Genomic DNA, 13185 nt, shown 5'->3' on the forward strand with positions numbered 1-13185 from the left:
AAAGTAATGTTATGATTTTTGACTACAATGTAGAATGATTAACTCAAGCTAATTAACATATACATTGCCTCAAGTGTTTAACATTTTTTGTAACTGAGAACATCTGAAATTTACTCTCAGCGTTTTGAAATTTACACTTCTGAACTATTACCTATACTCAACACACTGTGCAAAAGATCTCAAAATAAGACTTATTCCTCCTGCCTGAGGCTTTTGCACTCTTTGACCATCATCTCCCCATTTCCGCCACCCGCAGCCTCTGGTAACCACCATTCTACTCTCTGCTTCTGGGAGTTTAACTGTCATAGATCCCACATGTAAGTGAGAACATGTGGTATTTGTTATGTTGGGCTTTTTTTACTCTGCATAATGCTCTCTAATTCCATCCATTTGTCACAAATAACAAAATGTCTTGCTTTTTAAGGCTGAATAGCATTCCATTATTTGTATATACCATGTTTTCTTTATCTCTTCATCCAATGATGGATACTTAAGTTGATTCCACAACTTGGCTACTGTGAATAGTGCTGCAATGAACATGTGAAAATATGTAAGAGTAGATGTTTCTTTGACTTACAGATTTCAATCTTTCCAGTAAGCACTCAGAAGTGGGATTATTGAATCATATAATTGTGTTTTTTGTTTTTTGTGGAACCTCCATCTGTTTTCTGTACTAATTGACATTCCCACCAACAGTGCATAAGCATTCTCTTTCCCCCGCACCCTTGCCAAAGCATGTTATCTTCCATCTTTTTGGTAAAGGCCATTCTAACAGTCGCGAGGCGATATCTCACTGTGGTTTTAACTTGCATCTTCCTAATGATTATTGAGGTTGAGCGTTTGCTCATGTATCTGTTAGCCGTCTTCTTTTGAGTATTCTCTTGAGGTCCCTTGTCCTTTTCTTAATCAGAGTACTTGGGTTTTTTTTTTTTTTTCCTATAGAGTTGTTGGAGTTCCTGACATCTTTTGGGTATTAATCCCTTATCAGGTACATGGCTTCCAAGTATTTTCTCCCATTTCCTTTGTTATGCAGAAGCTTTTTATATTTTAGACAAATCTTTAATATTTACAGAATCTGAACAGAGAGAAAGTATTTGCCTACTCTAGGAAGGTCATATCCCTCAGCTGATTTTCTACCCACTCTTAAAACAGGCGTGTTAAAAGTTCCACTGGCTTTTCCCATCACAGTCTGAGCCAACAGACCCAACATAAAACATCTTTTGCTATTAGTGACCAGCAGCTTTCAGCAGGAAGTGCACCGAAGGCCTCACCCTAAGGGGCCCCATTACACAAGAGCTCCTCCAATAAGAAGCAAATATTCAAAATGCCTTTGGATTGTGGGAGTAAATTGAATGTGCATGTTTAACTTTTTAAAAAAATCAGAAAAAGCTAATGTGGAAATCTTGGTATTTACAGTACCATATATTATCTACTTAAATCATATAACTAATGAAACAGGAGTCCAGCTTTAATGTTATTCTACCCAGAAAGCAAAATGGTAATTTCTAAAATGCTACACGAAATTAAGGATGAGTAACATTTTGGCTGTTTCTAGGAAGACCAAATCAGTGTTTCAGTTGAAAGCAGAGCTCAACCCAAGCATAGAGATCCATGTTTTGGCTGATTTTATTCTAACACCGGTGTTCACTGTGCTCCCCTTAACCTCGGGAAGCCTGTGGCACTACAGTGCAGCTCAGTCTCTATTCCCCTCCCTGGCTCCTTTACTCTCAGAAAACCCTACTTCCTACTTCCCATAGAAAATGCAAGACATCAGGTGGAAACTCTCAACTTGGAACCACCAGGCGAATAAATGGGGCTGCGACCGTACACAACCTTTGCTCTTTCTCTCCCATATAAAGGAAAGGGTGCTCCTTCTGCCAAAATAAGGGAGAGATGTGGGTACAACAAAACATTAGGGAAGGAAGGAAAATAACCTAGCTTGTTCCCTAGGTACCAGGTTAAAGGTTATAAAAACAGAATATTTAGGATAAATATATGGAGGAATTGCCTCTCATTATAGACTAACTGGGAGAAGCAACAAATAATGTAACATTAAAATCAAAAGTATTTTAAAAATGAAAAGAAAAAACAAACATGAATCAACATCAGCAGAATATGAAGGGTGAGAAAGGGAAGGGAAAACTTTCCAGTAGTCATCAGGACACAGAGATGTGAGCGTTTTTTTAATAACCAAAGTAACTACTGAAAGATAAATTGCATCAAACATTATGCTGAATTCAGGCAACTTAAAATAACTGTAGTTGAAAAACCATTTAGAGTAGGGTGAGAAGATAATACAGCCATTAATGGATTTTGCATATTTAAAATAAAAATGAGGGTGCCTCACCTTATCTGTCTATTGTAAACAAACAAGTGTTGAAATTAAATATTAGGACTGTTAAAGCTAACACAGCGGAAAAGGGTGCTACACTCTGATAAAAAAGAAATAACCACTGCAAAAATTGCTTAAATATCAATGACTTAGATAAGGAATATAAAAAGTTACCAATTAAACACATGAGACTACTTCAATCATGAGATTTTTTAAAATAAAAAATATCCAAAAGAATTGAGGAGTGAGATTCAAAAAAGAAACTAGTTTAGGAAAAGGGGAAATATAAACAAAAGAAATTATTTAAGTGTTGAAGCGCTCACAAACACTAAAGAAGGAAAGATAATTGATACAAAAATAAACAGCAGGAGGCAAACTGGAGGGAAGAGAGGAGAGAGGACATGGGAAAAGCTGAAGCCCCCAGAGAAACAGGGGTCTTTTCATCAGAAAAGCTGAGATCCTTATTAATACATTCGATCTACAAGGTTAGCTGATCTCATTTGAGCCACAGCCCTTATTTTAACCTAAGTTAGTTCTTTACCAAGAATGACAGTTTCCTGCATTTGGACACGTTATGTTTTGCCTGAGATCGTCTTTTTTTTTTTTTTTTTTGAGACGGAGTCTCGCTCTGTCACCCAGGCTGGAGTGCAGTGGCCGGATCTCAGCTCACTGCAAGCTCCGCCTCCCGGGTTTACGCCATTCTCCTGCCTCAGCCTCCCGAGTAGCTGGGACTACAGGCGCCCGCCACCTCGCCCGGCTAGTTTTTTGTATTTTTTAGTAGAGACGGGGTTTCACCGTGTTAGCCAGGATGGTCTCGATCTCCTGACTTCGTGATCCGCCCGTCTCGGCCTCCCAAAGTGCTGGGATTACAGGCTTGAGCAACCGCGCCCAGCTTGCCTGAGATCTTCTATAGTCCATGACCAAATTCTTATCAATCTTTATTCACACAAAAAGCAAACCAATAAAATCTCTAATTTTTTAATAATTTGATTTACCCTTATACCAGAAATCCTAACTCAGGAAAGAGAGAATCTCAACATTTATTTTAAGTTGCCTGAATTCAGCAGAATGTCTGAAGCAATTTCGCTTTCAATAGTTACACGGGTTCTAAAACACCTCACACCTCTGTGTCCCTCTGCTGACAGTTGGAAACTTTTCTCTTCCCTTCCCCACCCTGTGCATTCTGCTGATGCTAAGGTTCGGGGTTTTTTCTTTTTCTTTTTCTTTTTTTCTATTTTTAAAGTACTTTTGATTTTAATGTTAAGTAACAGCAGCTTTGAAAATATCTCCTTCAGAAACCTGGACTTAAATGAATTCCCAAACATTTCTTCTTATGTAAAAACAACTGTTTTGTCCTCTATAGCAGCAGTCTACAACCTTTTTGGTACCAGGGACCAGTTTTGTGGAAGACAATTTTTCCGTGGATGGGGGTGTGGTTGGGGGATGGTTTCAGGATGACACTTCCACCTCAGATCATCAAGCATTAGATTCTCATTAGGAGCACACAACCTAGATCCCTCGCATGTACGGTTCACAATAGAGTTCATGCTCCTAAAAGAACTAATGCCACCGCTGATCTGACAGGAGGTGGAGCTCATGCGTGCATGCCTGCCACTCACCTCCTGCTGTGCTGTGCTGCCCGCTTCCTAACCAGCCATAGACTGGTACCTGTCTGCGGCCCAGGGGTTGGGGACCCCTGCGCTATAGAACCTTACAGTTAGCTGGGTGTCCATAAAGAAACTGAAAATATGTGAACTTTGTTGGTGACTAACCAGAATATCGACAGACCTACATTGTACAACTAGAATTCAAAGTACACCTCCCTCACCAACCACACACATACACCCTTATTCTCATATTCTTAGAGGCAGTGGAGGGTGTATTTTATAAAACATCTTCAGATGGTTCTGAAAAGCCACCCCATCCCCCAGCTGAAGGCCACTGTTTCATGTCAAACCCCTTCCACATTTCCCCATCTCCCTCTAGGGTCAAAGTCCTACTTCCAAAATTATAGCCTATAATATGCCCTAATTTTAGCATTGCCTTTAACATTGCACTGTGAACTGCTTGTGTTCTATTTCGCCTTCCCTCACTTATTAAAGCACTACATTTTAGGCAAACTGCTGTTTCTAATGCCCATGTTTCAAAATGCTGGCGATTCTTTTTAACTCCTCTTAGGTGATGGCTTTAATTCAATGAATTACCATGATTTCTTTTAGAAAAGGTAGCCAGTCAGATCTCTGGCTACATCTAACACCTAACTCCCAAAACTTCATCTTTTAAGGAAAAAGTATCCCTTTCGAAAATGGGGGAACACAGTAATTTCCCCCTCAGGGATCCTCACAGCGAGAGTCCTGGCACTTGCTGTCTCTGGGCCGTGACCCTCCTGGTCCCTGTGATTCACTCTTCCAGCTGCTCAGCCCTTTCCCGGTTCGCCGGGCTATTCCTAAATCCCATTAATCCGCTCAGAGCACATTTATCGCTCAGTACTTCCATTAATCAGTGACACAGAAACGGTTAGCACAGAATTCTCCTCACATTCTCTGCTGCGTGCAACCTAGTGTACATCTTCCCAGAACTTCTGTTCCAATTTTAGTGCACCCTCCAAAAAGTTCAACTGCTTTTCTGGCTTACTCTGCCATTCTTTTAGTGCACTTGGATGAAAAAGCCTCAACCAACTGCCTTTAGAGGGAAACAGAGTAAAGTAAAAATTACCAGATTTTGACAGCTCCCTGGCCTCATTTCCATTCAGTAACTTTAGCTCTTAGCTACCTACAAAGAATATGGACAAATCATGATCCAACCAAATGCCTTGAAAAGTTTATAATTGAACTTCTTGTCCTGAATCAAAAAATATTTGGCAAAGTAATTATCAGCACATATCTTATTTCCTTTATTAACTACTTCTGTGTAACACAACTGTTATAAAAATGATCTCTTTTCACTGTATTCTTCCAAGAAACAGAGAGGATATTTCTTTTAAGGAAAACAACACCACAACTCACACAAGCCACACAGAGAGGCAAGAAACCCTTCTTTTGAAGTGAACGGTAAACTATAAATCTGAAGAGCCCAAGATGATGGCTAGAACAAGATAGCAATGGCGAGAACATATTTTTCAAATCCAAATGTTCTTCCCACTACATTAAGTTTTTTTTTTTTTTTTTTTTTTTTTCAGGAGAATCAGCAGATCCACACTCTGAATAGTCACTGATGCTAGTCTAGTTGTACCAACCTTGGAAAAAATAAATTATTATCAAAAAGCAATGGAGGGGCAGGCATGGTAGTTCATGCCTGTAATCCCAGCACTTGAGGCTGAGGCAGGTGGATCACTTGAGGCCACGAGTTCAAGACCAGCCTGGCCAACATGGCAAAATCCCATCTCTACTAAAAATACAAAAATTAGCAGGCTGTGGTGGCGGGCACCTGTAGTCCAGCCACTTGGGAGGCTGAGGCATGAGAATCACTTGAACCCGGCAGGCAGAGGTTGCAGTGGGCTGAGATCACGGCACTGCACTCCAGTCTGGGCAATGGAGCAACAGTGTCTGGGGAAAAAAAAAAAAAAAAACCCCAAGAAACAAAAAAGCAATGGAAACTAAACCTTAAAAGCCTCAAGAGGGAGAAAACTGCACTAGAACTGTCTGATAACATTTCCCACACAAAACAGCTGGTCAGTTCTATCACTGGCCGCATTCAAGGTGGCTTGAGTACCACAATATAAGGGCATAACTTAAACGCAATTTCACCCCAAAAGGAAAACATCCTGTAACTTCCACCAAGATTAAGTGAATACTAAGACTCATGAAGGAGACTCACATAGTAAATAACTCGGGGGAGACTCTAGAAAAACAAGAAACTCTGTATCAGATGATTATTCAGGCTTGTCCTCACCTGAGAACCAGACTGACACAGTCCCTAAACCCCCATCATTCCTAAGCACCATACAAATTCTTGAATGTGATTTGCGAATTTTTAAGAGAGGTTCCGTATTAAATGCCGAGTTCCTCTACCCTACCTGGCCTTGCAAGGCGTATCAGGGAGATGTACACGTCGTGGCAATCTCTTTCCTGAGGTATGATGAGCTGTATTATCTGAAAGTTCTTGCAGCGAATCAGCAGAGGGCATCCGGTAGCAGTTGTTGCCTGTTTCTCAATGGTGGAAATCTGACTGTGAAGAATCTAGAACCAAATGTTAATTTGCATAAGCTAAGCACAAATAACTAATGAATATGACAAGGACTAACATTTCCTTGTGGCTCAAAGAATGACAAGAAGCACTCCCCAACCTCTAGCTAGCTCAACCCTTGCATTCAGATGACAAGCACTGAGATGTTCCAGGTAACAACCAACTTTCTAAATTTATAATTTTATTTTTCAATACCAAGCTTCCTGATATCCAGGATAGTTATTTTGAAGCAAACCACTCAGCATATAAATTTGCACAAGTCCAGGTAAGGAAACATTTTGGTGGTCAGATGTTGAATGTACTTAAATAGCTAAAATCAAACAAGGTCATGAGAAGCCAGTAAAATAAACTTCTGCAATCAACGCAAGTTAGAGATGGCTCCGCTGGGAGGTGCCACCATGCTCCTTAATTCCACTTGGAATGTTCGAGTTCTGTATCAACATGGGACTGTTGTTTTCTAAGCTGTTGGTGGTCAGGCAGGCTGCAAAAGAAGGAATTTATTTATCTTTTTATTTTTTAAATTAGTATTTTTATTGCAAATCATAGTCGTACACATTTATGGGCTAAAACGTGATGCTGTGAGATATGAACATCATGTGGATGATTAAATCAAGCCAATTAACATAGCCATCACTTACCTATAGTTTTGTTGTTTTTTTTTTTAACAATGAGACCCTTGAAATTTACTCTCATAATTATTTTGAAATATACATTGAGTATGGACACCTTGCTGTGCAATACATTTTCCAGATTATTCCTCCTGTCTATTGGAAACTTTGTGCCCTTTGATCAATATCTCCTCATTCCCACCCTCTCCTCTGCACTCCCAGTGTCTAGTAAAATCATCATTCTACTCTCTAAAGAGGAGATTAACTTTAAAGGAAATCATACTGAAGTGCATCTCCGGTGTTACAGGAGGGTCTCTGCTCAGTCTTTAATGGCAGCATTTTATTCTGTAAGTTTCCTCTCCACTAATAAGTGCCTGCCACCTTCTGCTAAAAATGTACCACTGTGCACAGAATATAGAAAAGGGAAATCTACAATTCAGGGATGTCACGATTGGGTTGCTGAAAAAATAATAAGGCCAAGCACAGTGGCTCATGCCTGTAATCCCAGCACTTTGGAAGGCCAAGGTGGGCAGATTACTTGAGGTCAGGAGTTTGAGACCAGCCTGGACAACATGGTGAAACCCTGTCTCTACTAAAAATACAAAAAAGTCAGCCAGGCGTGGTGGCACGTGACTGTAGTCCCAGCTATTCAGGAGGCTGAGGCAGGCGAATCGCTTGAACCCAAGAGGTCGAGGTTGCAGTGACCTCCAGAGTCGAGGTTGCAAGATCGATCACACCACTCACTGCACTCCAGCCTGGGCAACAGAGTGAAATTCCATCTCAATAATAATAATAATAAATATCTAATGGTTTCATTAATAAGTAGCAGAAATACCTGATGATGAAACTCCTCTAGCTTTTTCTTTTTAAAATTATCAGAAAACTTGAGACAACATAATAAAATGACCAAATGGCTGCATCATAGGACCTTACAAATAGAGCGTATTGCAAATGGAGCACTAGAGGATGGCAATGCTGAATCTGGCCTACTGACATTATTCAGTCTCTCCTTGATAGCTGTGACAAGAAGCACTTGTATCTTCTGGCTATTTCTAAGTCTCTCTTTAGTGATGTTCAAATAATTCGTGTTTAAAATGAATAAGTAGATCAAGTAGATACGACTACACAGAAAAAGGCCAAACACACATTCCAGAAACAGTTCCCTAACACCCAATCACCAAAAGCCCACTCATCTCACCCTGAGGAAAAACGAATGGAGGGCAAAAACTTTTTACTTCAAACAACGCAAAACAAGGAAAGCTAAAAATAAAGAAAGCATACCCATGTTTCTTTTCTTGTGTCAGGTGAATTTTCCACGAATATGACATGAGTAGCCGTCAGATACAAAGTACCTAGAGCTGCTTTTTTAGGAGACACTCGATCTACCAAGCGGACATTTTCAACCTAGAGAAATCGGCATGATGAAAAGAGTTACCATAAAGCAGAAGAACAAATCACAAAATAAATAAAAGGGTAAACTCATAATTACTCCAAAATACAATTTTTGGTGAGAATTCCCCCAATAATAAAAACTAAAAAAAGTTCCCTTAACCAGATCTCAGAGTATGATTCTGTATATTAAAAGATGAAAATTCACCAATTATGAAAATATGACTTTAAAGGTACCACAAAAGATTTGCAGACCCTATTAAAAATACCCTGTCTGAGTTTTACAATGGTCAACACTTTCATTTCATTGTAACTGTATAACATTTTTAATTTAAAGCAGAAAGCGTATGTGTTAAAGTTCTGAGTTTACACTACGTATGAATGACATTCTATGAAAAAGAAAATGGCACATGTTCCTATGTGTTTCTAAGTTGTAGAAATGGCCTTAAGGCTGTTTGCTTCCATATAAACTAGTAGGAAGTATAAATAAACATATGGGAGAAAAAAGCATCAGAGAAGTGTATGTAAGGAAAACACACCATTTCAAGATCCTTTCAATCTTTCTAAGGAATGGCATTATCACCACTCAGCTAAAATCCAAACTGCTAGGAGAGATTTCTAGAAACAATTTTTATCAAGCATACATCTCTTACATGCAGAGTAATTTCAAGGATATGTGCACTGAGATCGTCATAACATGAAATGTAATGGAAATGACAAGACAATCTCTACCGGGCCAGAGAAAACTGAAGCAATGACGATTCTAATAAGACACACCCACCATAACCACCTGAGGAACATCCTGTAATGACCACAGGGCGCGGCAATCCTGCCACTGCTAAGGATCAACCACCTGCAGAGAAACACTGACTCATCCCTCAAGTCAAAATGGTATTTGCTTCCATGAGGCAGCTTAGGAACTAATACACTGTTTTCGCTCCATTCTTCAGTTTAAATAGAAGCTGTGGGCTGGTGCGCTGGCTCATGCCTGTAATCCTAGCACTTTGGGAGGCCGAGGCAAGTGGATCACCTGAGGTGAGGAGTTCAAGACCAGCCTGGCCAACTTGCTGAAACACCATGTCTCTACTAAAAATACATATATTAGCCTGGGGTGGTGGCAGGCGCCTGCAATTCCAGCTACTCAGGAGGCTGAGGGAGGAAAATCACTTGAACTCTGGAGGCAGAGGTTGCAGTGAGCCGAGATTGTGCCACTGAACTCCAGCCTGGGTAACAGAGCGAGACTCCATCTCAAAAAAAATAAATAGGCCAGGCACAGTGGCTCACGCCTGTAATCCCAGCACTTTGATCATGAGGTCAGGAGTTCGAGACATGCTTGGCCAACATGGTGAAACCCTGTCTCTACTAAAAATACAAAAATTAGCTGGGCGTGGTGGCGGGTGCCTGTAATCCCGGCTACTCGGGAGTCTGCGGCAGGAGAATCGCCTGAAACCGGAAGGCAGAGGCTGCAGTGAGCCGAGATGGCGCCACTGCATCCCAGCCTGGGCAACAAGAGGGAAACTCCGTCTCAAAAATAAATAGATACATAATAGAAGCTGCGGTCCTGATCTAGTTTAGGAGTCTCAGACTTCCCATCTACTCCAGGGGAGAGCCAGGGGAGACCCAGAGGAGTAGCAGACCTCGTGAACATTCCTGGGAACACGAAGAGCAAACAGGACCCAAGATCTCCCATTGCCTCAGTCTCCTCTAAGCACTTAGAGCCAAGCCAGCCCTCTAGGAGTAACTCTAGAGGGTCCCATCTCACTTCCTCCCAATTTTCAGAGATCTACTGAGGTCAATAAAGAATTAGGTATTATAAATATTTGCAGTCATGCAATTTACTCTGGAGCACTGTGAAATTCCTGAAGACTTGTGAAAGTCTATGTGTGTTAAAGACATTCATTCAACAACAGTGCCCCTCACCTACGAGCTTATGATTACTTTTTTTACAAGTATTCTTTTGTTACAGATATGCCGCACATTCTTTTGTATGGTTATCCATCATGGTGTATTTTTTGCAAATGGTGTTCATATCCCTGGTTTACTTTCCTACTGAATGATCAGCATTTCTTACATATTTATAAGAACTGTTTATATAGTAAGGATAGTAGCCCAAGGCCCAATGCGTTTTTATAACTGCCTCCTTAGCAAACTTTTTTTATTAATTCTAGTATAAATCTGTTGAATGTTCTGAGTAGACAAATATTCTCTGTAACAATTTGTTGCTTCCTTTCCAGTATTTACCTTTTTTCCTTGTATAATAGCATTAACTAGAAACTTCAGAGTAACTATAAATAGCTTGGAGACCAGTCACTCTTGCACTGTTTTTCACTTGTTTAGTAACAGCTTTGTTGAGATATAACTCATATACCATACAATTCCCCCATTTAAATGTACTATTCAATGGTTGTTAGCATATTCACAGCACTGTACACACCATCATTGTGCAAACAACACACCTATTTTAAAACATTTCCATCACCACAAAAAGAAACCCTGCACCCATTACCAGTCACATCCCAGTTATTCCCCCTAGCACTCCAGCCCTAAAAAATCAATTTACCCTCTGTCTCTTTAGATTTGCCTATTCTGAACACTTCGTACAAACGGAATCATGCAACCTGTCATACTTTGATACTGGTTTCTTTCACTTAGCAATCAAGTTCTCAATCTATGTTTCAATCCAAGTTCACCTATTTATAGAATGTATCAGTGCTTTATTTTTTGTTGCCCAATGATATACTATGATACAGATATATCATATTTCATTTACCCATTCATCAGTTGATAGACATTTCGGTTGCATCTACCTTTTGACGACCATGAATAATGCTGCTATGTACTTTTGAGCATAAGTTCTTGTGTGGACATACGTTTTCATTTATCTTGGCCATACTTAGGAGTGGAATTGCTGGGTCATTTGGTAACTCATACAGTAAGGCTTTTGGACTATTTCCCAAAGCAGCTGTGCCATTTAATATTCCCACCACCAATATACAAGGGTTCCAATTTCTCCACATCCTTGCTAACACTATTATAATCTCTCTTTTTGATGACAGTCATCCTAGCATGTGATCTCATAGTGGTTTTGATTTGCATTTCCCTGATAGCTAACAATACTGAGCATCTCTTTATGTGCACCCATTTTTAATGGAACACTTATCATCTTTTACCACTGAGTTTGATGCTGATATTTATTATTGCATTGTGAAAGTGACCTGATCCTAGTTTACTAAGAATTTTGATTTTTAAAAATCCGAAGTGAATGTTATGCCTTTTTGATATGTACTTGGATAAATATTTGCTTTTTTAACTCTAGTCCTAAATTATCAATAACAGTAATAGATTTCTTAATCTTTCAAGGAGTCTTGTGTTCCTGGTATATGGCCAACTTGGAATCACAACTATGTAATTCATACATAGTCATTATGTATTGATATTTTAATATTCCTTGTATTTTCCCTGCCATAGTTGTTATTTTGATTTGCTTTTTTCTGTTGCATCTATACTTTTAAGAGAGAATCTGCATGCCCTACCCTATCCACACTGCTTTTATCAAGTGAATTAACCATGGTTATGATTACTTCAATTAATCAGGAAGCTTTCAACATACAAAGTATTTACTAGTTGAAACAAGTATAGTACTTCTTTATACAGAAATAATTCTTTAGTAATGCTTTCCAAAATTTGGCAATAGTTCCTACAGGTCCCAGAGCTGTCAAAAGCAATTTTCAAGATACAGAGGAGGGAAAAAGAAATAAGGAGGGGAACACCAATACTATGATTTCCCAGAGACACTAACAATTAAAAATGAGTTACAAAAATTAAAATTCAGTTGTCTTAGACACGCTATGAAGTCAGAAAGCACTGTTCAAGGACTACCTCACAGTTTATACTAAGACGATGAAAATGATCTAAAATGAAATAAAGTCAGAGTTTGGGCACCATCTTGAAGACCCACTGACTCAATAATTCAGCGTTACCATTGGGCTCACTTAATTCTATCTCATCTATACATATAATACGCTGTACACAGTACAACGTAACAAGGTCAGTTTTATACTTAGGGAGAGCTAAGACTTAGGAAACAACCAGCTTCTCAAAACAAAATTGTTGCAACTCATTTGCATGCTCCCAGGAACACTATGCTTAAGACACAGGAGGTATCTGTACGCTGAAAAAGGCTATGCAAATCTATGCAAAAGATATAATATATTATTAATTCTTGGATGTACTTTATACATTCTGGTGTTTCTAAAAATGGAACACATCTGATGATTGATGTGTAAGAAGCTATTGTGTCACTTCACTGGCAGTGCTTTCTTCTTTCGTGGTACATAAAATCTTGCTGCCTCTTAGCATCACTGATGTCTTAGATTTGTTGAAATATGATAAATTTAGTCTTTAGCATATAAAATAATTGAAGCCATGGGACTAAAAAAGGTTACCCAGGGCGAGCAGGCAGAGTGAGAAGAGATCTGAGGAAAACCCAATGTTTAAAGGTCTAAATAAAGAAGAGGAATCAGCAAAGCACAGAAACAAACAAATGGACAGGTAGGAGGAAAATCAGAAGATTCTGTTGTCAAGAGGAAAGCAGAGGGAATATTTTAAGAGAGAGGGAGTGTCCGTGTCAAATGCTGCTGAGAGACGGAGTAGCGCAAGAACTTTTAAGTT

At 39.4% G+C, this 13185-nt stretch overlaps 1 protein-coding gene across 1 annotated transcript in view; it reads right to left on the bottom strand.

The window, feature by feature from the left end:
* The window catches only part of MTMR7 (myotubularin related protein 7), a 115324-nt gene that overhangs the window by 67655 nt on the left and 34484 nt on the right, over positions 1-13185 (bottom strand). The window contains exons 2-3 of the mRNA XM_033226081.1: positions 8407-8529; positions 6348-6510 (exon numbers count right to left, since the gene is read on the bottom strand). Of these exons, the coding sequence (XP_033081972.1) occupies positions 6348-6510; positions 8407-8529 (286 nt within the window). The remainder of the gene's footprint in view (positions 1-6347; positions 6511-8406; positions 8530-13185) is intronic.

The sequence above is a fragment of the Trachypithecus francoisi genome, unplaced genomic scaffold, assembly GCF_009764315.1.
Source record: "Trachypithecus francoisi isolate TF-2019V2 unplaced genomic scaffold, Tfra_2.0 Contig01440, whole genome shotgun sequence".
NCBI classification, from domain to species: domain Eukaryota; kingdom Metazoa; phylum Chordata; class Mammalia; order Primates; family Cercopithecidae; genus Trachypithecus; species Trachypithecus francoisi.